The following is a 23,698-nucleotide window of genomic DNA, read 5'->3' as shown; positions in this document are numbered from 1 at the left end:
ATACACCTCAAACTCAGGGAGAAATGCTGATTTGAAGTTCAGGCAGGGTGCCCCTCATTTTCGAGAAAAGGGAACGAAATCTTTATTGCTGGAATATTGCTTATTTGAGAGCATGAGCTAGAAGACAATGCTTTCACTACATAATGGGAAAGGCAACCCTGTTTCTGTGGGCCCTGGTCTTGATACCAGCTGACCTTGGGCAAGTCACTTGGCCTTGATTTCCATATTTGCAAAATAAAAACTCATTTTAAAAAAAGAAGGAAGGGAGAGGAAGTGAGAGGAAGGCAGGATACTGGTTAGTTAGCATTTTTGGAGCACCTCCATGGGCCAGGAACCATTGGCTCACATCCTAGAAAGCATAATAGAGGATTCCCCACTCCTAACAATCTTAAAATTGTATGATTCTGCCACATTTGATCTCTAGATAATGTTGTGTGAAATGGACTCAAGGGTGGAAATGTCATTATCACTAGCATCTTTTTTTTCCATGAAATTTTATCTAGTTACTTCACCAAAGAGAAAAGCTGTGGAAGGCAACATAAACCCCAAGCATTAGTTTCTACTTCTGGAAAAGTTCATCTGTTGTTTGGAACAGACACCTGTTATCTATAGAGTGGATGCTGTTTCAGCCGTGTGACTGTCCGTATGTGGTTCTCACACAATAAGACATAAAGAATTCCAATGCTTCTACCTTTGTTTCAGAGACAATTAGGGTGTTGTGTAATCCATTATTCATCACTCTTGCCTCAGCTCCAAATAGAACAGTAAACAGATCTAAGGAATAAATATTCTTCACATGAAAGGAGTCATCCTTCTAGGATCATGGTGTGCAGTCTCAGATAACCCTCTTGAACTTAGGCTTTTCAGAGATTTTGCTGACATGTTTTCTTTTGAAGGGAGGAAGCAGAAATCTGTCTTGTTTTATATTCTTCTTTCTATTATTCCCTCAATTGCCTTGGAGCAGTCTACTACCTCACTTTCCCTTCACTACAGGCCCACATTCTTATTTTCTTTGCACTTCTGTTTTCCTTTTCTTTATTTGAATCTTCCATCTCTACCCTTATTTTTTGCCTCTCCATCTCTGTTTCCATTTTAGCCTCCTCTAATAACTGAGTTGCAAGGAGGAACTTTTTCTTTACAATCTGATAATCCTAATTTTCCACAAATTTCATTTAAATAAACTTTACAAATATTTCAAGTTTAAAGGTCATAAATCCTAGTCTAATGTTAACTACACTTAAAAGATATCCTACCCTTCAATTTATTCTAAATATGATTGTTCCGTTTGTAAACAAAGCAAAAAATGTTAAAATGAAGCCGTCTGTGTATACTAGCGAAGTTTTAAAGATTCCAAATGATACAAGTAATCAGAATTATAATAGGAAAAAATGAGACACTAACATTTTCCCCAATAAAGATATAAATATGTGCTCAATAAAGTTTAATAGTTTATCAACTAACAAGATCATTAGGATGTAGTTCAAATTTTCATTAAGATAAATGTGAGCAAGCGGTCTATCATTAGAAAATCCAATTTATGTATACTAGATTACAGATGTGGTTTAGAATTGATTTTGAAGCTATTAAACATAAAGAAGAATAAAAGAACGTGAGAAGCACAAATCAGAGGTCAGAATGCCTAGACGGAGTGTGCATACTGGGCAGCAAAGGTAGTACTAAGGGATTATCACTGAGAAGGCCTGGTTGCCCTTCATGTCAGCCTCAAAAATCAATGAAATATTAGGCTTGCAACTCAGACATGCCTGTCACAGCTCTAGCGGGCACAAATAAACTTTCAGACATTCATATATTCAAACAATTCCACCTCTTGGGGATAGCCATATTATACCAAACATAACTATATATTTAAAAATGCTTTCTTTCTTTCTTTCAATCTTCAGGGAAAGTTGTATCATTCCAGATTTCAGATTTTGATGAAGAGGAGAAGCCTCCTGTTACAAGAGCAGCATGTCTATGAATTTTTTGGATTGCACAAATAAAATTTCTCACAAGCTTTATTTTTCAGATTAAAAAATCCTCTGAAATCAGCCCCACCACAGAAATCCTCCCTTATCAATCCAGTTTCATTTCTTTAATAAACCAAGTTTTATTTTAATAAAACCCTGTGGTCCCACATAAAGAAAAATTGACTCTCATTAAAATGGTCATTTTCTACCCTTTCCCATAATAGAATCTTGAAAACTACAAGCATAAATCAATAGAAATTGCCCTACCCTGAAGGGCTCATGGATTATTGAAGAACCATTTGCCACTTAAGAATGAAAATAAAGCCCTCAAACAAAACTGAGATATGATTTAGGAATGTAGGAAAGAATTAAATGTAATTGGTTTAGATATAATTTTAAAAGGATAAAATAGTGAATGAAAAATTATGATTTACCATGGTTTCAAAGGTTGAGAGTAGATAGTAAATAGGTCAATACATAATAAAATAGTATATTTAGTTCCTTTGAGGCATTGCTAAAATCTGACAGGGGCTGGGAAAAATGAACAAAACTAGTTGCTAATTAATGTGTGTAATCAGAATTTCTTGAATCTTTAAAATAACTCTTCGTAGGTAATTCACAGTATTTCTAATATTTCTCAACTTTAAGATTTTTTTAAGAATGATAGAAAATGAGTTTTGGCATGTGACTCTTCTTCTGTGACAAAAACTCAACCAACAGAAAATTAAATATAATTTCCCTTTACATGAAAGTGAATTTCCAGAATTAAAAAATGTACTTCCTTGTATGCATTCACTTAAGCCTCACAGATGTCTTGGTGAGGACTGTATGGCTGTAGAAAAAAAATAGTCTGATTCTCAAAGTAAATAGTGACTTTAATAAATTGAGGTAAAATTTATGTAAAGTGAAATGCAAATTTAAATGTGCAACTTATTGAGTCTTGACCAAATGTGTATACTCAACACCCTATTCAAAATGTAGAACTAGCCATCACTCCCAAAACTTTCTATGTGCTCCTTGCCAGTCAATCCCTGCTCCTCACCACCCAAAGGCAGCCATTGCTGTGATGCCTATCAACAGAGATTAGTTCATGCTAATCTTGAACTGTATATAAATGGAATTATGCACTTTGTATTCTTTGGACCTCTACTTTTGTTTGATTTTGCTCAGCATGTTTTTGAGAATTAATCATAATTCTTTTTATGTCATTAGTTTAATAATTTTTATTGCTGACCAGTGTACCATTATATAGCTATACCCCAGTTTATCTGGTCATCTGCTGCTAGGCATTTGGGCTGTTTCTAGATTTTGGCTTTTATAAACAAAGCTGCTAAACATTTTAAACAAATGATTTTTTGGGCAAATACTTTCATTTCTCTTGGATAAATACTTAGAAGTGGATTTTCTGGGCCATAAAATGTTATGTTTAATTTTATAATAGAATATCAAGTGTTTTTCCAAAGTGTTTTAAACATTTTGTAATCCCACTGACAATGTGTGAGAGTTTTAGTTGCTCGGTATCCTTACCAGTATTTGATGTGGTTGGTCTTTTTAATGGTATCTTATTTTGGTTTTAAACTACATTTCCCTTTTCATGTGCTTAATGGTTAACTGTATCTTTCCTTTGTGAAGCACCAATACAACTTTTTCACACCTTTTGATAACTAGGTTTTCATTTCATTACTGATTTATAGAAATACACATACATACAAACATAGCATAGAAATTCTTTGTTAAATAAAGGTAATGATATTATTCTCTCAGTCTGTGTCAATTTTCATTCTCTTAATGTAATTTTTTAAAGAGCATAACTTTTTACTTTTGATGATGTCCAATATATCATTTTTTACTTTTATGGTTAGTGCCTTCTTTGTCCTTTATAAGAAGTCCTAGCCCACACGTGGTTAAAAAGATATTTTTTTTATTTTCTTCTAAGAGTTTTATAATTTTAGCTTTTATATTCAGGCCTGTAAACCATATCAAATTAAATTTTTTGTCTAGAAAAATATAGGGGTCAAGATCCACTTTTCCCTATATATTTTTTTTCCAGCTAATCCAGAACATTTGTTGAAAAGACTTTCTTTTCCCTATTGAATTGCTTTCATGATTTTTATTAAAAATCAGTTAACTAAATATGTGAGGATCTGTCTCTGCACTATTCTATTCCACTGATCTATTTCTATGTACATATGTACATATGCCAATACCTTGTTATCATGATTTAAAAAATTTGATAGTAACTCTTCATAATCAAAAAGTTTGAATCCTCCAACTTTGTCCATTTTCATTACTGTCTTGGCTATTTTAAATATTTTTCATTTTATATAAAATTTTAAATCAGCTTGTTAATTTAGAAAAGTAAAAATTTTCTATGACTTTGGTTAGGATTACAAATTAATTTAGAAATATAAGAACTCTACAATTTTGACACGTCCAATTCAAGAGCATAGACTATTTTGTCCTTTACTTATTTGCTCCTTAGATTCTTTTAAGTGATTGTTTTGATGCGGAGGTCTTGCACAATTTTTGTTAAATTTATTTGTAAGCATTTTTATATTTTGATGCTGATTTAAAGAGAAGTCCTTAATTCATTTTTGGTAGTATAAATCAGTGACTTTTATGAATTAAAAATTTAATTTATTTTTAATAGGACTTACCTTTTGATTTGTCAAACTATATAATAAAAATATTTTGAGAAATGATCAAAGTTAATATCACCAATAATGGGACAAACTGACATCAGGTACTTCTGGTGATGTTCCAATAAGTACTAAACATCACTTACATATACCCAAAAAAGGAAGCCATAACTTGAATCAAGTCATGAGGATTTATCAAACAAATCCATATTGAACATTCTACAAAATAATGAGTCTGTACCCTTAAATATCAATGTCATAAAAGAGAAGGAAGGCTAAAGAATTGATCCAGACTAAGGAGATAAAAGAGATATGACAACCAGCTGTAATGCATGGTACTGAATTAAATTCTGAATTACTACTCTAAACAACTGATGTAAAGGACAACATAGGGTCAATTGGCAAAATTTGAAGATACTCAAATGTTTATTGGATATTAATACAGTATCAGTGTAAAATTTCCTGAATTTGATAATTTCCCTATAATTATGTAAAAGAATGTGCTTGGTCTAAGGAGACAAAGTTTGAAATATTTAGGGATGAAGACCCATTAGCTCGATAAATAATTTTCAAATGCCTCAGCAAAATTACTAAATAGACACAAAATAGTAATGTATACACACATACACACATTATACAGACAAATACAGAAAGAGAGATAAAACAACTGTGGCAAACAGCAAATAGTAACTGAATATATGTGATGGCTATAGGTCTTCTATAGGTCTATTTTTCAAAAGAGAAATTTTAAAATAATAATATCAAAGGAATATACATGGATCATTCTTCCCTCTCATTTTGCAAGACTTGTTTACCTTGTTGCCACTTGGATGAAGGTAGTAAATTTTGCTTCGGAACTGCCAAAGTTTTCTGTAATCCATGTCCATATCTAGCTCCTTATAATTTGTTTGGAGGCGGAATAAGGTTTCCCTGAGACAAGGAAGTGAAGAAGAATGCAGGATGGGGGGACAAGACAGGGTCCATAAGAAAGGATATCATATGCTGCTCATTTCTGTGAGTAATATGCATTAAGGTAAACTGAAAGTAAAGCTGATTGAAAGTGTTTGTTTTCATCCTAGTTCATTAAAAGAAGGAAACCTTTTTCAACTGAAAATATGATCATTGACAATAATGCAATTTCCATCTCCACATTTCATATACAATCTGAAATTTACTTATTTAGGTATTTATTTATTCCATGAATTTTTATTTAGCAAATATAAAGTAGAAGAGAGGCCAGTAGTTAATAGAACAGATAGGTTAAATGTGGAGAGTATAATTTCTCATACCTCTATATATTTAGCCCACATTCTTCTGGCAATCTTTTCATCATGTGAATGACATTAACAATAAAGAGTAATTTAAAAGGAGTAGTTAGTTAGTTGAATCTGGGAGGGAAGGAGAAGAATTATAATTACTATAATTCATAGTTTGTTGTTTGTCTTTTTGATTGTATCACTGCAAATGTTAAATTTGTTTACAACCCCAATTTTCACAAAGATGATTTTCCTTTATGTTTGGACTACATCTAGAAAAATACAAACAAAACGAGAATTCCAGCTGTATCACTTTCATTTAACTTTTCTCTGATAAACAATTTCTTCTTAATTTTAGCTTTTGATTTCTGCACTTTTCTCTCTAAATTTTGAGAGATCAAATTCTGTTAAACCTCACAGGAATTAAGTTTACTTTGTATTGCAAGTCTGAATTACTTATTCATTCATTTATTTATTCATTTGTTACTTTTATTGGAATGTTGATAACTTGCTGTTTTAATGTTATCTGACCCAACTCTTCTGGACTTGTCCTTCCTATTTAATACACATTCTTTACACAACAAGTTTTGCAAATGAAGCAAGGATACTTTTATCACAGGATTACAAGTAGAATAATAAACATGATGAAGGCCTAATGGAGAAGCCAGAAAAAAGTCTGTGTTCATACCCAGTACATACCCAAGCTATCTATCTATTGACTTTCAAAGGTATACTATAAAGGACTGTTGACATTCAACAATGAACTCAATCTTTTTACGGTTTGTCCATTGCTGCCCTCATGACTCATTGTGGTTGACAAAATGGTCACCTTTACTATGAAACTTCAAAATGTTATTTATAGAGATATTCATTTGTAGTCTTATTTCAAAGAGGTCAGCAGGTGCAAATTCTTTAGAAGAATTCTGACTCATGTCTCCAGATTGCAAGATACTGTCTTTGTCTATACAGTAAGTATTTTAGGCATTACAAGAATGGGTGGAAGCATTTTTAAACCCACCAATTTGTGGAGACAAGTAAATGTTCATGAAATATATGTACTATAGTCCAATACATATTGTCAGAAACAAGTTGTGTTTAGAATGTCCAAACAGCTTGGTTTGTCAGGGACAGTGCAGGGTTTTTTTCAGTTATCCTGGTGTAATTATTAACAACTTCCCCGTTGACTTTAAAAAGAACCCTAGTTTAGATAATCAATTATATGGTAACCTTAGCTATGGTGCCTATATTTGGGTATTTTAAATCTATTATTTTCTTCAAATCATTGTTTCAATTCAATTAATTGCCAATCTTTATTTTAACTAAGATTTATCTTGATTTCCACTAAGGCAAGGGTTGGGCTCACTTCTGTCCCTTGGAGGAATGGTCACTTTCAAAGAGACACTGGTTTCTGGAGTCCTCTCTCTCAAATTGGTTACTATATAGCTGAAAGACAGCTGTGCACAGAAAACTTTTAAGAACTCAAGTTGTCCAGACTTCTGGAATTTTCAGGGTGACCACACCTAAAAGGAGTTTCAGCATTTCAAAATAAAACTAAAAAGTAAATTAAAGTATATAGAATTTGACTGAGGCCATAGTCTCCAGGATGAAGTGGCTGGATTTTGACATTTAAACATCTCAAGAAATACTGCTGGTTTTTTCCTTTACCTACTGACTTCAAAGTTTGGTTCATATATTTTTACTCAGTCACACATGTGGCTTCAAATTTCCTTTTGTGAACAACACTGAGTAAATATATCAAGTTAATATGTATTTTTAACCCAAATCCTTTCCACATATTTTCCTTTTTGTATTATTTTATTTGTTAACACTTATAGTACTCTTATTAGGTATTAGGTACCTTTTTAGGTGCTGTCATAAGTGGTTTTATAAATATAGCTCTTACAAACTAATAACATAGATTCTATTATTATTGTTTCACTGAAGAAGAAATTGAGGTCAGGGAAGCTAGGTAAATTGTGATCACGCAGAGCCTATCTCTCAGAATCAGAATTCAGATGCCTCTTTATTATCTCTTTAAAACAGGTGTTGGGCAAGAAACTAGTTCCACTTTGTCAGTGAAGTAACTGACGGATCAAATGTCAGCTTGGTTAAGAGAATTTGCCTCATGTTTTAATTATTTCATTTACTTAAAGAAATCTGATGAGCAGCTACTCTATGCCAAGCACTTTAGTACACATTGGGGATACAGAGATGAATTTAAATTCTTTCTAAAACCTGTAATGTCTTTTGGAAAATATAATGGAAATACCATGGAAGATATAAAGAAACCCAATGCCTACAGCCTCCGAAGAATGTGATCCAGGTCCCAGCGGCACAGAGTTCACTTTCCTGTAGGCAGGAGGCAGGATTTTGTCTAATTGCATTTAAGGAAAGAAGATGAGAACCCTCTGAACTTAAAACATTTAAATGCCGTAAATTCAGGGATGAGTCTCACTCTTCTGTCAAGAAAGGGCCTGATGGCACATTTGTGTACTGTGTGCATAAGTGGACACACATGAACCTGGAGAAAGTTATTTAATCTCATCTTTTCCAACTGTAATAAGGGAACAGTAATAATGCTTACTCCATAGGATGTTGTGAGGGTTAAATAAGAAAAAAAAAAACCATGAAGACTTTAGAGATGGTACATGGTAAGGTGCTCAATAAATAATTGTTATTAATACTATTTAAATACTCAAATCATATTTTATTGCTTAATTCATCTCCACTTATAAAATTGCATATGCACTGCCATAGTTTAACCATTCCAATATTTGAACTAATTAGTTAGATATGTATAAATACAAAGAAACTAAAATCAACAAAAGAACAAAAGTCCAGGATCATTTTTTTTCCCACTTGAATTAATGCTAAGCAGGGTGTGGGGTAAGGAGGGAGTAATTCTTCCAGTCCTGGAACAACTAAATTGGTAGGGAAGCCCAAAGAGGCCCAGATTGGTTATATTATAATGTCATTACTTAAAAAAAAAAAGTTTCGTTTTGTTTTTTTTCTCCCAAAATCCATGTTTCTTGAAATCTTTAACAGATTTCTTTTGTCTTTTCCAGGTATTCCATCATGCAGCTAAAGCCATTATAATCCCGGGCTTCATCTTCCTTCTTTATATTTTAATTTTTAAACTCTATAGTCTCAGGTATTCTAACTAGATTCTCTATGACTGCTCCTCTGGAATTTTTAAAAAATGTACCAAAAATTCTGCAAATGCCATATTAGAAGAATTTATGAAAATTGTTTTGCCTAGTCTTTTACACTTGAGATTAATTTTCATTTCTCTAACAGGATTGTGGATCTACCGGAAATTGGGCATTATTTTCTTATTGAAGAAAAAATCCAAATGATATTCTAAAACTTTTACTTGGCAAAGATTTAGAGGATATAATCAGTGTCCCTAACACTTTCAAGAAATTTAAATTAATAACAAAAAGGGAAAACTGAACAATTTTAAATGAAGTATATTCCAGAGGGAAATTAATCACTGAAGAAACTGGCATCCTCCACAGAGTCGGTAATTAAAACAAAATGCTGTATAACTCACATTATACTCATTTTGTTATGAATATATTTACAATAATGATTGCTGGTGAGTATGAAATTTCACTTGGGTACTTCTGTTCCCTCTAGAAACATGAACTACAAAGAAACAGGTCTTTCAGTTTTAGAATAAGACCTGAGTTGATCATGGCTAACAGGAATAGTCCAGGTTGCGTATCTTTAGTGGCATTTTTGAGCAGTCCTTCATTGGGAAGCAAATTCTGAGAATGGCAATCTGGAAATCCATAAACCCTGCTGAGCCCTGGTTAAGTGACATTCATTATAAAGAACACCTAAAGGGAAAACCCAAGAATTGAGTCAGCGCTAGAAAGATCAGATTACTTGAGCTCTGCCTGTCTTGGTTAAGTACAGCAGCGTAGGAAGCGAATGATCTTTCCCTGCAGTCATTTCAATAGTATTGTAATGAGATGAAGTTGGTGGTTTATCTAATTCTGTATTGAGTTATTCTTGCTTATGTATTTCCTTAATATTTTACTATATGCTGTTGAGCATTTGATACTCTTTATGGTGTAAAAGTACATTTCACTTCTGTTACATGGTATCCTAGCAAAATATTTCTTTATTATGAGTTTATTGGCTTTCATATATATATATCACTTTGCATTTGAACACTATAACAATTTAAATATTTACTTACATATAGATATACATATATATATTCAGATGCAAACTACTGAGTAAAAACTCTTTTCCCAAATCATTAATTTCATCATTTACATAGATAATAAGAATTACTGAAAACACCTTAAAATCCAACTTATTTCAAATAGAAAGGAGTGACAGTTCAAGGAATGCTGCTAAGTAATAAGTAATAGGCACTAGTTTCTGAATATGAAGCTTGGAAAACTTCCAGCAAAGTATGAATTAAAGCATGAATGTGAAGAGCAGTTTTTGAAAGAGTGACCCTTGTGTGGCATGGGGCAGCTTGTCACCCAATTCAGGAGCACAGGCAATCTTGAACACTCTTTAAGTAAGCCAATAGCCTCAAATATTTTCTGCACATATTTTTCAATAAAGATTTGGATTAATTCAATTATTGGGCAATAAGGCATAATTTTTATTGGAGGAATGAAGGTTAAAAATAATAATGCAAAGTGTTATTATGCACAGAAAAGTATATTGTTTTCTTTCATCGTAACTTGGCAAGAAGTACCAAAGATTTCTAAGATACACATGCTATTTTATCCAGCAGTTATACTTCTGGGAGTATATTCTAAGGAAAAAAATAGGGCAGATGTACAAGATGAATATACAGAATCTGTTTTTTTTTACAATTAGGCAAATTTGGAAAAGTAACATATTCAATAATAGGGTATTGTTAGCAATATGATATTGTCATCAATGTAATACTTTGCGAATATTAATACAAGTTATGGACTGGCCATGTAATAAATTTATGTAGTTATTAAAACATATGCATGTTGCAGATAAATTTTTCAGTGAGGCAAACAGCCTACAGTTTGTTATGTATAGTGCTATCTTGGTCTTGGAAAAATGTTAGTGTATGTGTATATATTTATGGAGAAAAATCATAGACAAAATATGTCATCATGTTAACAGTGCTATTCCCTAGTTGCAAGATTATGGAATTTTTTTCTACTTTCCATTTGCATTTTCTAGCTTTTCTACAGTGGAGTCAGATCACTTTGAGAGAGAGAAAGTAGAGATATGAACACTTTGCTGAGATGGTAAAATCTTATATCAGGATGTGATCGATAAAGTGACTACTGACACCATACAGGCCTTACAAGCTCAATTCATGCCTCAGGGTTTGGGAAAAATAATCAAATATATTAAGAGACCAGGATAAATAGGAGTCTGTGTCCAGTGTGTGGAGGAAGATAGCCAAAAAAAAAAAAGCCAGAATTAGGTCCGTTTGGAAACAGCTATAGGTTATTAAATATTAAGGGAAAAAAACTGCATCATAATATATAGGCTATGTGGCAGCAAGATATTAAGTTTCTTGATAAACAACAAAAATTATTAATTTTTATAACTTTTATGCCAACAACAATGACTGGCATAGACATTTGAATGGAAAAATGAGACTTTTCTAGACCTTGCCAACTCACAGACACTTTATCCATAAACAGGTATATTCCTGGATTTGTTTAAATCTAATTTTTCTTCTCTCTCCATCTCCCCTACTTTTAAAAATATGTGCCTTAATAAGTTCATTCAAGAAGTTCAGAGTTGCACAGAAGAGCTAGATAGAGAAATAAATTTTTACAATATATTTGCAAAAGTGTTCTAAAAGATTCAAGGAAAAATGTTAGGAAATGTGGAAAATGATGAACTCTGCCTGAGGGATTTAGAGAAGAGCTGCAAAGGAGCTGAGATTGAAGCTGTACAGGAGTTTGGTTAAAAGTGGACAGAGTGTTAGTGAAGGGTGCTGAGAAGATACAGGATGGCTATCCCAAAAAAGGGAATCCAGTAGGCAAATGAAGAAGTCCAGAGAATGGGGGTCCCTGAGAGCAGCTTGGAGGCATGAGAGAGTAGGATGGATGCTTAGCAAGAATTGAGTCTGATATTTGGCACAAGATAAAGAAAACGAGAGGGATTTTTAATAAACCAGATTCTATCCACACCAGTAAATTTATGATTTCCCTTTTAAATATTAAAAGTGATAAACTGTGCCAAATTATATAATGTTGACAGGAAGTATGGCTTCGTTGTGGAAAGGAGAGAAGACAAAGATACTATGTAGTTCCCTGCTACTGAACCACAATAACTGTATGAATCTTGCTTCCAAACAGCCTGGATAAGGATTTAAATAGTCGCCAAGAGCTCTTAATTAAAAATGGCACGTAAATCTAAGGTGCCCAAACAGTTCATAATCTAAAACAGGGATTTTTTGAAAGTCAGAGTTCCATTTAGAATTATGCAAAGATTACAAGCATCGACTAGCTATCATCGGCAAACTTTGACATGTGTTCACTCTTCCACAATCCAACACTGTGGCAGATAGAGATGCATTTTGATTGATGCAGTTCTATTTAATATGCAAAATACCTAGGGCAAAGCTTGCTTCATTCACCCTTTGACATACATTACATTCATCAGACTCACACTTCAGATAATCAATAAGAATCTCTCATAAGAGGTAAAATAGTCCATATAGGATGAGGAAGGGTCTGGTCTAAACACATTGATCTTTTGGAGATAATATAGTAGAATTTGTAAGCATGGACAAATCTAGATGTGCACCTCCTCTCTACCTTACTTTGTGATCATTAGCACTTAACTTCTCTGAAACTCAGTTTAATTAATCTATAAAATGAAATAATATCTACTCCCAAAGCCATCATGAAAATCAGATAAAGCAATTTATATAAAGAGCCAGTCACAGAATTGGCGCACAGCTGAAGTTAATTCTACCTCCCCTTTCCTTCTCTGGAAGGAAAAGATCTAAGTTGCAAGATCACAAACATGGGAATTAAAATCTGGCAAGCAAACAAGGGGCAATCATAAAGGAATTTGGAGGCCCATCTATGACAAAATCAGGAAAAGAAACAAAGGAATTAGAAAGCACACTAGGGATTGATTTGGTGATTATCTATGGATTTTCTTTCATGGCTCCAAGATAAACCCTTTACCTCTGGATATATGATAGTCAATGTAATGAAAGTACATAGCTTTAAACATGTAAGGTCACTTAGTCCTAAAAAGGGTTTGGCTGAGTAGAAATGATACATCAGGGATCAAAGAAACAGAATTTTTAGTTACATCAATTATGTATAAAAGTCATGAGTGAATGCTTAGCTAAAGATCAACTGATTAATATTATTAAAGAGAATGGGTTGTGAGTTTATGATTGTTTAGCAAAGCCAGAAGGAATCTTAATTAATTTAGCTAAAAAAGGTAATGAGAACCTGATTAAAAATTATGCACACAACAAATCATGTTGCACATATCTAACACTGATTTTTATCAAATTAATATGATCTGAGTATATTAAATACCTTAAAATTGTGATTTCAGTATGTGAACTTTTCTAAGACAAATAGTTTTTTGAGATTTGTCCTAAATTTTGTTCTTTGATAGTTCTTTGAGAGATGACTTATGAAACCACTACTGAATTTATACTTTAATTTTTGTCATCACATCCATCATCTTGGGTCATTACTACAGACTTTACTGAATAGAATTAGGATGTTTTGAGCATAGAAGTCAATGGTCTCTATGAGAGGAGGCAGACATTGTGAGCTATTTAATCCTATGCTTCTCACAACAAACATTTCAAACAGTGTGCAAGAATTAATGTCTATCAAAACAAACAAATCACAACAAATAAAAACATGTGTAAGGTCCTACGAATAAGAGGAAAACACAAAATAAAACAAAACAGGAAATGGAGACTGAATGAAACCAGCAATGCTGAGGGTCCAGCTGCTGTAACAATGTCTTCTGACTGGTCATCTTGAAGAAAAAGCAAGTGAACAAGCACATGTGGCTCAGCGAGTTTGCCTTGCCTCTCCTGGTCAGGTCTAGTTTGAAATTATTTTCCTACTAAGGACAGAAATGCAGCCACAGTTCTCCCCACATCCTTTCCAACAATATCAGCCAAGGCTGGATTTACCCATTTTAGGAGCAAAAAGTAGCATGAGACATTCTATTAAACAATGGAAACCAAGGGAAGGACAGTTTGCCCACAAGAACGAACTGTTATAACTGAGGATAGGACACAGGGCTGCCCCAGCCATGGTAGGCACTGTCCATAGAAAGCACACTTTGATTTTAGTAGTTAGATATTCCACACAAATTAAAGGAGGAAGAGTAGGATATTGTGGAATGTTCAGTCCTGTCCATAGGCGCCTGGTACTCAGTTTTACCACAACCCACCTATGACAAGGGGAAATTTGACCTCCTTAATTGTTAGGTAACAGGATATATTTCCTCACCACGCTGATTAATGTCTTACAGCTGCCTGACTCTATTTCTCCTTCACAGTTAAGTATTACTGCCAAATGCAGATGACAAAGTGAAGAGAGAAAAACATTTATTTGAAATAATAATCAATTAACTTTATTATTTTATATTTTGCTCTCTCAATAATTGTGTGTCCCTAAGATCAATTCTGATGGTCAATTAAGAATTTTCAAGAAAACACTAGGTTCTGTGATATTGTGGTAGGTATAAAATGATAATACTGTAAAACTTATAGCAATGGATCAAGTTAGAAAAGAACAGAAGAGAACTTTGGATTTGGCTATAAGAAGTTGTTGGAAATACTAGAGAGTCATTTTTTGTGTGTGTCCAGTGGATGACACTTGGAGCCTCATTAACTGGTTCATAACCCCTCTCTCTCTCTTTATTATTTTTCTAGCTATGAAATTACAGGCTATTAAGATGATTTTTCTTTAATAGCACAGCTTTTAAAACAAAGAGGTAAATGGCCAATAATAAAATAAGAGGAAAACTGTTCTTAAGTATGGAAAATAAGAAAAATCAAAGCACTTTCCCTAATCCCCTCTTTTCCCGACATCCTCTGATCACAATCTGTTTCTCATTTCCCCAATTCCATGATACCATTTCTCATCTTCTCTTTATTCTGCCTGTCCACTTACTACCAGGCACACTTCCATACAGTCTGAACAATAAGTCATGATCTTTTCTCTGAAAGAGTTCAACACGGATAAATTGACTACAACAATGTACACTAATACGTAATTATAAGCAGCACACTTCAGGTGCTATGCTGGAATTGAAAACCATGCATTATAGAGACATAGAGGATGTAAAATTAATGTTCTGAAGCAGGCAGTGAGGGAATCAGGAGACCTTGACAGAGTAATCGTTTGATCTGTCTCTGGAGGGATGAGGATGGTTTCTTTAGGGTGAAAAGCTGAGGGAAGGGCAATCCATTCAGAAAAATTTTGGATTTTTTATTATAGAGAAAGGCAGATTTCTGAAGGGCGGGCAAAGCCTTGGTGGCATGAAAGTACATGGTCTACTTGAAAATCTCTGAGAAGTCAAGTGCAATTAGAACACAAGGTCTATAGAAGAAAGGGAATTAGGAAACATTTCAATTAATTGATATTTATCAAATACATATTAAGAGCAAGAAACTATATCAGAAATAATGCTATGTATTTTATTGTACTCAATACACCCAATCATCTCAACAGCCCAATGAAGTAGATGAAATTCTCTGAACATATATCTGGATTGGTAATTGAGGCATCAAGGAAGTAAACTTGGTCAAGTTCACGTAGCTGTATTTCAGATTGGGAAGGACCCTTGGTTTCCTAGTTTAGACAGCAGATAACTGGTGGTACCTCAATACATACATAGCAATACATAGCAATACTCCAAATTGCTACTTTCCTGTGGCTCAACCATCCCAGGACACTCCTTACTGACAGACTGGAAGTCCTCTTCTCTGGATGGCTGCCAAAGAAAAATGGATTCAGTGACTATTTATAGCAGAAAGAAACTTGGAAGCCAGAAGAAGCAAGTTCCTCCTGCCGAAGCCCAGCCTAAGTCTGTAGCCCTAAACTGACCCTATTCTCAAGCCCCTTGAGTGTGAAAATAACTGAAAAGTTATCTCTAAAGCTGGCAGACAACATACCTTCTTCTAGCACCAGAGATGCGTAGAGGTATGGTGACTGAAGGTAGTGAAAAGGGACTGATGAACAGAATTCACTCACAGTTTTATAACATTTTGGTTTCACTGGAGACAATGTCAAAATAAAGTTTCTAAATTGTGGGGAAGAGTATTTCTTGAGAATTAATTTTAATCAGCAATTTCAATTTACCAAATTGAAATTATGTAAAAAATTATGTAAAAAATCCAGAATACACAAGATGTTACGAGGTTTAAGTTTGTAAATCTTACTGCTGTATTTGGGGATTAATATAGTTACAATGTTCTATTGGATGGAACATGGAAATGTATAAAAAATTAAAATGAACACACACACAAAACAAATTCTAGGCAAGTTACTTCCTAGAAATCTTTCTCATTGTTTGAATTACATACCCATAAAATGAATTTTGCTCTAGTCCAAAACTACTACCTGTATCTCCTCTAAAGAATCTGGAAATCAGGACAGATGAACATTTTTCATGCCATGTAACGTATAAATCTATTACATGCTTCTTCAGTAAGTTATTATTAAGCAAATGGACAAATGGTGACAGGAATTGCACATAATTTCATTTCAGAGTTAGGAAATAGTAGAAGAGTGGTAATTCTAAATTCTACAGGTTTTCCATTTATATAAAAGCATCTTCATTTCTTAGTCTATATCGTCTTTTTCTTTAAAAACAATTTCACATACTCATCTTAGTGTCTTGAAGATAGAGAAGAACATTAGTCACTCTGTAATTCAAATATCCTGAAAGCAGAGATCAGGTTGTCGCTTTCATGGTATCTCCTTCCATTCCTCTAGTGCCTAAAACATTACCTTACAATGAGTTGGGATGAGTGAAGAAGCTTATCTTCGTCTTCATTCATGGCAACACAGCACTTTCTATAAGGTCTCTCAGTAACTCTTAGATGTAGTAGATTCAGTGTTTACAAACCATGACCTCTTCTGACTTTAGCTGAATCAAAAACAGCCCGTGAACTTTGTGCTGGTCCCATCATGGCTACCTAGTTCAGAAAAGGACTTCTCTCTGCCCATCTCATTCTTCAGTTTTGTAAACACACTTTACATTTCTGATGTGTTAACAAAATAGCCATTGTACTGATTCTGCAAAATACAGCAACACCCTGACTTCTAAAAATATGTATTTAAGTCTTGGTTTCCTACTGAGTAAAGACCTTTATTTTTCCTATAGAAATTCATTTTGATTTTCCAAGTGTTTAGAGTTCTTTGATAAAATAAGTTCAAAATGACATACCTACATATGCCTGAAGTGGTTTAGCACTTCAAACAGCTAGTGTGACACACTCCAAATCACTAAGCAGTATATTAAGGGATGGTCAGCTTAACTTTTCTTTTGTATTTCCTTACTATTAACATTATTTCCAGAACTATGAGATAGTTAACAACTGAAATATTTCCTATTTCTCAATCACTAGTGCAAAAAAGGTATTTTATAGTGACTAAATTATGCTATTAAAATATATGTCCATCCTTCTAAGCTTCAGTGTAATTATCCTCTTTATAATTAGAGTTTTATGCCAAAAGATTTACAGCTTTTTCACCTCAAGCAATATTTCACAACCGCCAAGAATGATTTATGCAATAATGACTTAAACTGTAAAATACAATCCTCAAAGGACTGACTGTCAAATATTCCAACTGTAAATAATTGGTTTTTAAAAATGGATATTCTGATAAACAGCAAGTCCAACTGCATCTAGTAAAATCACATAAAGGGACGTGGAAGGGAGTGTTATTTCACATCATGCAGCTCACCATGTATGATGATAAACTCACTGCATAGATCATGGATTTAAACTCTTACAAAGCCTCAGGGCCTCTTTGGAAAACAAGCTCTTGGAAATAATGCCAATATTTTTGCTTCTGCTGTCTGAGTGAATGGAAAAAGTGGAAACAGAACATCTTAACTTTTTGTTACTTTGCTCATTGCACTTATTACATCACTTTCTCATATTCTTTTGCAATGCTAAATAAAAAATTAAGGAAAGGAAGCATTTACTCTATATACTTAAGGAAATAAGAGTCTCTTGAAAGCCATGATCTCAGTAATAAATTAGGAAACACTGAGAAACAAATCAGTAAAAATACTGATGATTCTTTCCTTTCCTGTTTTTGTAAATGTTGTTTAGCTGGCAGGTCTCTAAGAGGCAAGACTTTCAAAGCATCTGAACTTCACAAACTCTGACTGATTTTGCAGTTTCCATGTGAATAAAACCAGTACACCCTGACAATCCTATTCAAGGTATCTGAACTCTAACAAAAACACAAATCTCTTATATTCAAAGCAAATAAGTACAATTGTGTCTTGACAATTAAAAAGATCATCCAAATTAATCTTTTTCTTTGGAAAAAAAGCTTGGCCCGTCACCTTTGTTTCCCACATGGATTAAAGCCAATAGACAGAATTTATCATTAACTCTAAAGATACCTAAGTCCATGTGGAGTGATTCACATCTGAAAATGAAGTCAACAGAAAAAAACTGTCACCAAGGGTATATGTTTTTATATATAAAGAAGCTTCCAAATAAAGATTCCTTATCTGAAAAAAGGGAAATTTTAATTCCTATAACCATGAAATCACTCAGATAGGAAGATCTGCATTAGTAATTGTACTAGCACCTTCACTACGGATATTTTTATAATCATGTTTATAATTCCAAATTAAACTGTTTTTTAGATCTCTTGAGATAATTTTACTTGTCATTATAAAAGTTAATCAGGTTTCAAGCTATCACCCTTATAGTAGCAGTGTACTAAATACAACTTCCATTTGAAAACACTGTTTGAAAATATGGTTAGTATAATATTAATATTTACTTCAATTCTCTAAGTTGAAAAAATTCTGAAATGGCCTCCAAAAAACCATAACAACCAAATGTACTAATATTTCCTGCAGTAACTACAATATAAGCTATGTTGACATCATACTAAATATTCAGATGGGAAAAAAAATCAGACATTCAAATTATTCCAAAAATCCAGATTTTTTGCACCAGATACCAGAGAGGAGTTGCATTTGGGTAGTGAGAGGCTCCGACCAAAACATGTTTTGAAGACAACAGAACAGTTAGGCTATTTCTAGTATGCTAACACTACTGATTGAAAAGTGAAAAAAAATTTTTTTAAATTTATAAACAACCTCTGTTATTTAATAATCATATAATTGCTTTCATTCTAGATTAGTCCAAATTTAGACAAATCTGTTTTTTGCCAATAATACTTTCCTGCATATATATATACTCATGATGATGTCAAGGAAAATCCTGTAATTTAAAAATTGCACATTTTCTATCCTGAAACATTTGATTATAAGAAAATAAGGGGAAGAATTAAACCTTTTCTATGCTAGAATTTTTCTTCTGTAGTTTACTAAATGATGAGTCATTCATTATATGATACAGGCTGTAGCACATCACACATTCCCATAACCTTAAGAGTTTCCTAAAAACTCTGAATAGAAACTCCTCTGCCACTAATTTCTGTCAATGGAGAAAAAAGAATAGATAATGATGCAATATTAACAGGATTAACTAAAATGTGGTTTTCTTTAAAGTCAATTTACTTTTAAGCCCTAAATTGCCAAAAGCCATTGTGTACACATTTGAGAAAATGGGTATATCTAAATATTTCATACAGATGCAGTTCATAAACTTATACATTATATGTATAGTGCATTTATGTCCATTAAATATGTATGTTTTGGTCTAACATATCTATTTTCCTGCAGCAAGCCTGAAAAAAGGAATGCCCTTGAAGTTAAGATATGACCTTAAAGTTTGAGATCCCAGTTTTAATGCAGTTGTAAAAATGAATACTAATAACTCCACAGGGTTATAGTTGATTTTTTTCCATTTCTTATTTTAGGACAAATCTTAAATATATGATAAGCCTTTATTATTTCATTATACATAGGTATACTTGACCAATTTTAGGAGTCCCTATATATCACCTTTAATATTGTATAAAAAGTCACACACACACAAAATCAAACAAATGAACAAGCATAAAAACTAAGAGGTGCTGCCTATCAAAAAATGCCAAGGATCCAAGAAAGACTTAAAAGTATAATAGTTTTAGTTTCAGATATACAAGTTTCAACAAGACTTTGCTTCATGAAATACTTTCAAGTTAAAGCAAATAGAACTCTGCATTTCTTTCCTACCAAATACATATCAAAGCAAGCAGTAAATTATTGGTCTTTAAATGATTCCTGAGAGAAGGGAGAGAATAAGACCACTTTCTGACATTTCGTCCTCAGTGACATTGCCACTGCACTTTTGAAGAGTTCAAACAGAGCACCCTTCTTCAAAGAAGGAATACTTCCTACTAGTACACTAATGAGATTATCTATACATCCTGGATCCTAAAGCACTCTAAGGAAAGCATATATCTATAAGTGAATACTTGGGATTTCCCTGCAAATTAACTTTCATTCATCAGTTGTCAAAATTTCATTTCAGTGGAATCACAAAAGATCAAATATAAGGAATCCTAAATAGATAAATTTTACCATTTTTGTGATAGTAGGTGACCTCCACTTTCCTCTCCTCTGACCCCAGCAATGCTTGGGCAATTTGGGCAATATCATGCCTCTTGGTCTCGGGCCCATGGAGAAAGTCGCAGGTGCATGGCTTCTGCATGACATCTGGCCTGGAGAAACCAGTCATCTCACAGAACCCATCATTGCAGTAGATGATGGCACAGTTCTGTACTCTTGCATTTGCAATGATAAATTTTTTATCTGTAATAAGAAGACAGTAATGCATCTATTTAAAATCTTCAACAAGATTTTCATATGCACTGGAACAATTTGCTGCATAATAGGAGTTCCGAAATGCAGGTGATTCCCAAAATTGCTAACTACCGGGGCATTTAAAAGAAATAAAAAGACAAACTTTAAGCTTGAACTCAATGGATGGCCCTAAGTAACGTGAACAAAAAGTATTTTTAAAAATTCTTTAAATTATGAGAGTATTAGTTCTCAAATAGCCTGGTTCTCAAGCCCTGTAAATGCCAGGGGTCCTAACGCACACTCAGGACAAGCAGTGGCCCTGGCCCTTTGATAGTTCTAGAATGCTGTTTAAAAGCCAAAATAATGAAACATCCTGTAGTTGTCAGATTTCTCACTTCATTCTTCACCCTCAGAGTACAACTTTCTCAAAGTACCTATTATTCTTGGATTTAGCTTTCCTCTCTTCTCTAAGACATAGCACACACACCACGTTCAAAACCTTTAGCGTTAGCAATGAAACTATTTCACACTTATTAGTAGTTCAAAAATTCAAAGATTTACCTTTTCATAACATATATGTTCCAGAAGCTAAAAATATGTACACACACAGTAAATATCACATTACTGCCTTTTCACTTTCACTCTGGGAGAACCTGGAATTTTTGTGTAGTGGAATTTTAATATACAAGGTTTGTTAATTTTGACCACAGAGTGCCACTCACTATTTCCTGATAGAATGTGAAGAAGGATATACAACTTTGTTTTGTACACAAGTTACCAGATACTCAAGTCATTAAACGCAGTGCAAAATAACTACAAAATATACAACATAAATATGTGTTAATGTAGTTTTAGGGAAGGATCAAATATACTTTAACAGGTATAGGAATTAAAACTAATATATTTATATAACAATGATGATTCATTCTCCATAGTTAGTCTAAATGAGAACATTAAATTTCTCTGCATTCAGTCTTTGTGGGATTTACTTATTATATTTCAATTTCTAATTTTCTAGTAGGAAATATAAGGGGATAATAATAGGCAAATTAGTCTTTTGAATCAGAAATAAGTCTTTTGAATAGTGAGCTTTTTGCATGAGGAACCAGTAGGGCTCATAGACTGCTTTTCCAAATTATGCTGCTTGGGGTATATTTGCATTGATTTAATGCAAAGTTTAGCTTCTATAAACTAATAGCGAGCAAGCAAGCATCCAGTCATACCGGAGCCCTGCAATTTAGCAGAGGTAAAATGTAGTTTGCATAGACATTTACATCGCTGCAATCTTTTACATTCTCTTGTTCCAACAATATGCTCTGCCGTGCTCCTGACTTTCGAAAAGTCTACAATAAACAACCTCAAAATATAAACCCATGTTATATTAGCATGTTCCCTTTAAGATAGTAGAATAGTAGGACATTAAGTAACAAGGCAGATAATGGAGCAGTGGGAGAAGAGAGCTCAAATTACTTCCTATAATGGAGACCATAATCTAAAATGTAAATCAAAATTAATATCAGGGAGAGCACACTCCCGCTGCCATTCGAACCTCCTGGCTCGATTTCACAGTCTCTTAACTTGACAGAACCTGGAGTTGCCAGTCTCCCTCGCTTGTAAACGGCGGACGCCAAGTGCACTACCAAAGCAGAAAGCGATAGAGAGACAGGGAGACACAGAGAGGGAGACCAGGGGGGACGAGGGGAGAGAGGGAGAGAGGAGAGAGAGAGAAGAAAACAAGAAAACAAATGAACTTACTTTGCCCTTCAAATTTCCGTATGATGGTTCCCAAAAATGTGTTTTGTGGTGCTACATGCCCCCTGCGAACAGGCATGGTGACCCTGGTCTTCCGAGGAGCGCTCCCCCGGAGCTCCGGAGTTCTCCCGGGATCTCTCCCCGGCTAAAGCCCAGGCCCGCGCGCGAGCCGCTCTTTGTGGCAGAGCATCTCTTTTGAAAGCAAAAAAATCTCTTCCCATTAGCACCACTTCTAGACACCCCCTTTCCCCACCGGAGTCCAATCCATTCCCCTCACCTTCCGGAGGGAGCCTCGCACCGGACTGCCGCGGGTGAGAGCGTTTGGGGGTGGGGAGAGGAAAGGGGGCGGGGTGAGGGGAGGCGGCGGGGGAGCGCAGGAGTGAGGGAGCGGTGGGGGTGGAGTGGGGAGAGGGGAGCCGGGAGTCACAAGGGCAATCGATCTGTTTCTCTTTTCCAAACCAGCGCCAGTTTCCTAGTGCAAAGGGGCTTAACCTGGCGATTGCCCAGAGCTCTGAGGACGGCAGCGAGGGAGGAGGGTGCCGGGAGGGGGACGGCCAGGGGGGCGGCGGATTGATGGAAGACTTGTGCAGCTTTTGCAGGAAGGGTAGGAAGAAAAGGAAGCTGGGGTGGGGGGGTGTGAGTTGACGTTTTTATCCCCGCCCTCTCCCCCTATACACACACACACACACAGACATACATATACACACACGCACGCGCGCGCGCGAGCTCCCTTTATTCCAAGAGCTTGGGCGCCGCCACAGAGCTCGGATTACTCGAGCGTGCTTTAGCGGAAGCCAGCCAAGAAATCTCCAAAACTCAGTGACAAAAAACTACTCTGGGAAGGTGCTCTCCCAGGTCCCCAGCTACAGGGCCCCATCCCTGGGCTCCTCAAGCTGCAGTAGCTAAAACATCATTAGTTGCAAAGAAAAGACAGGTGGGAAAACAGTCCCTCAAATTGAAATCTCTCGAAACTCTGGTAGGGTGCTCAGCGGATTGTGGATTGAGGATGAGCCGCTTAAAGGTGAAGGTTTAGCTTCAGGGAGCAGCCGGGATCCCAGGGCTTGGCAGAGATGGACGCTGACTCCTAGGCTGAATTGGTACGCGCCTCCCTGCCCAGCGCAGAGGCGCGCCTCTAGAAGACCGAAGGCTGCCGGCGTCGCCGAGCATG

General features: G+C 34.8%; 1 protein-coding gene across 7 annotated transcripts in view; it reads right to left on the bottom strand.

Annotated features, from left to right (window-relative positions):
* KCNH7 (potassium voltage-gated channel subfamily H member 7) overlaps positions 1-23,194 on the bottom strand; it is a 489,931-nt gene extending 466,737 nt beyond the window's left edge. For 4 of the 7 annotated variants that reach the window (XM_058300741.2, XM_004464399.3, XM_058300743.1 and 1 more), the window contains exons 1-2: positions 22,534-23,127; positions 20,557-20,787 (exon numbers count right to left, since the gene is read on the bottom strand). In XM_058300741.2, coding sequence (XP_058156724.1) covers positions 20,557-20,787; positions 22,534-22,609 — 307 coding nt within the window. In that variant the 5' untranslated portion in view covers positions 22,610-23,127. Of the gene's footprint in view, positions 1-20,556; positions 20,788-22,533 lie in introns of all 7 variants that reach the window. The other 3 variants (XM_058300742.1, XM_071216359.1, XM_071216360.1) reach the window with 3 other exon arrangements.
* Between the last annotated feature and the right edge of the window lie 504 nt (positions 23,195-23,698).

Source organism: Dasypus novemcinctus, chromosome 7 (assembly GCF_030445035.2).
Source record: "Dasypus novemcinctus isolate mDasNov1 chromosome 7, mDasNov1.1.hap2, whole genome shotgun sequence".
In the NCBI taxonomy this organism is placed as follows: domain Eukaryota; kingdom Metazoa; phylum Chordata; class Mammalia; order Cingulata; family Dasypodidae; genus Dasypus; species Dasypus novemcinctus.
This window is presented reverse-complemented; position numbering and strand designations above follow the sequence as displayed.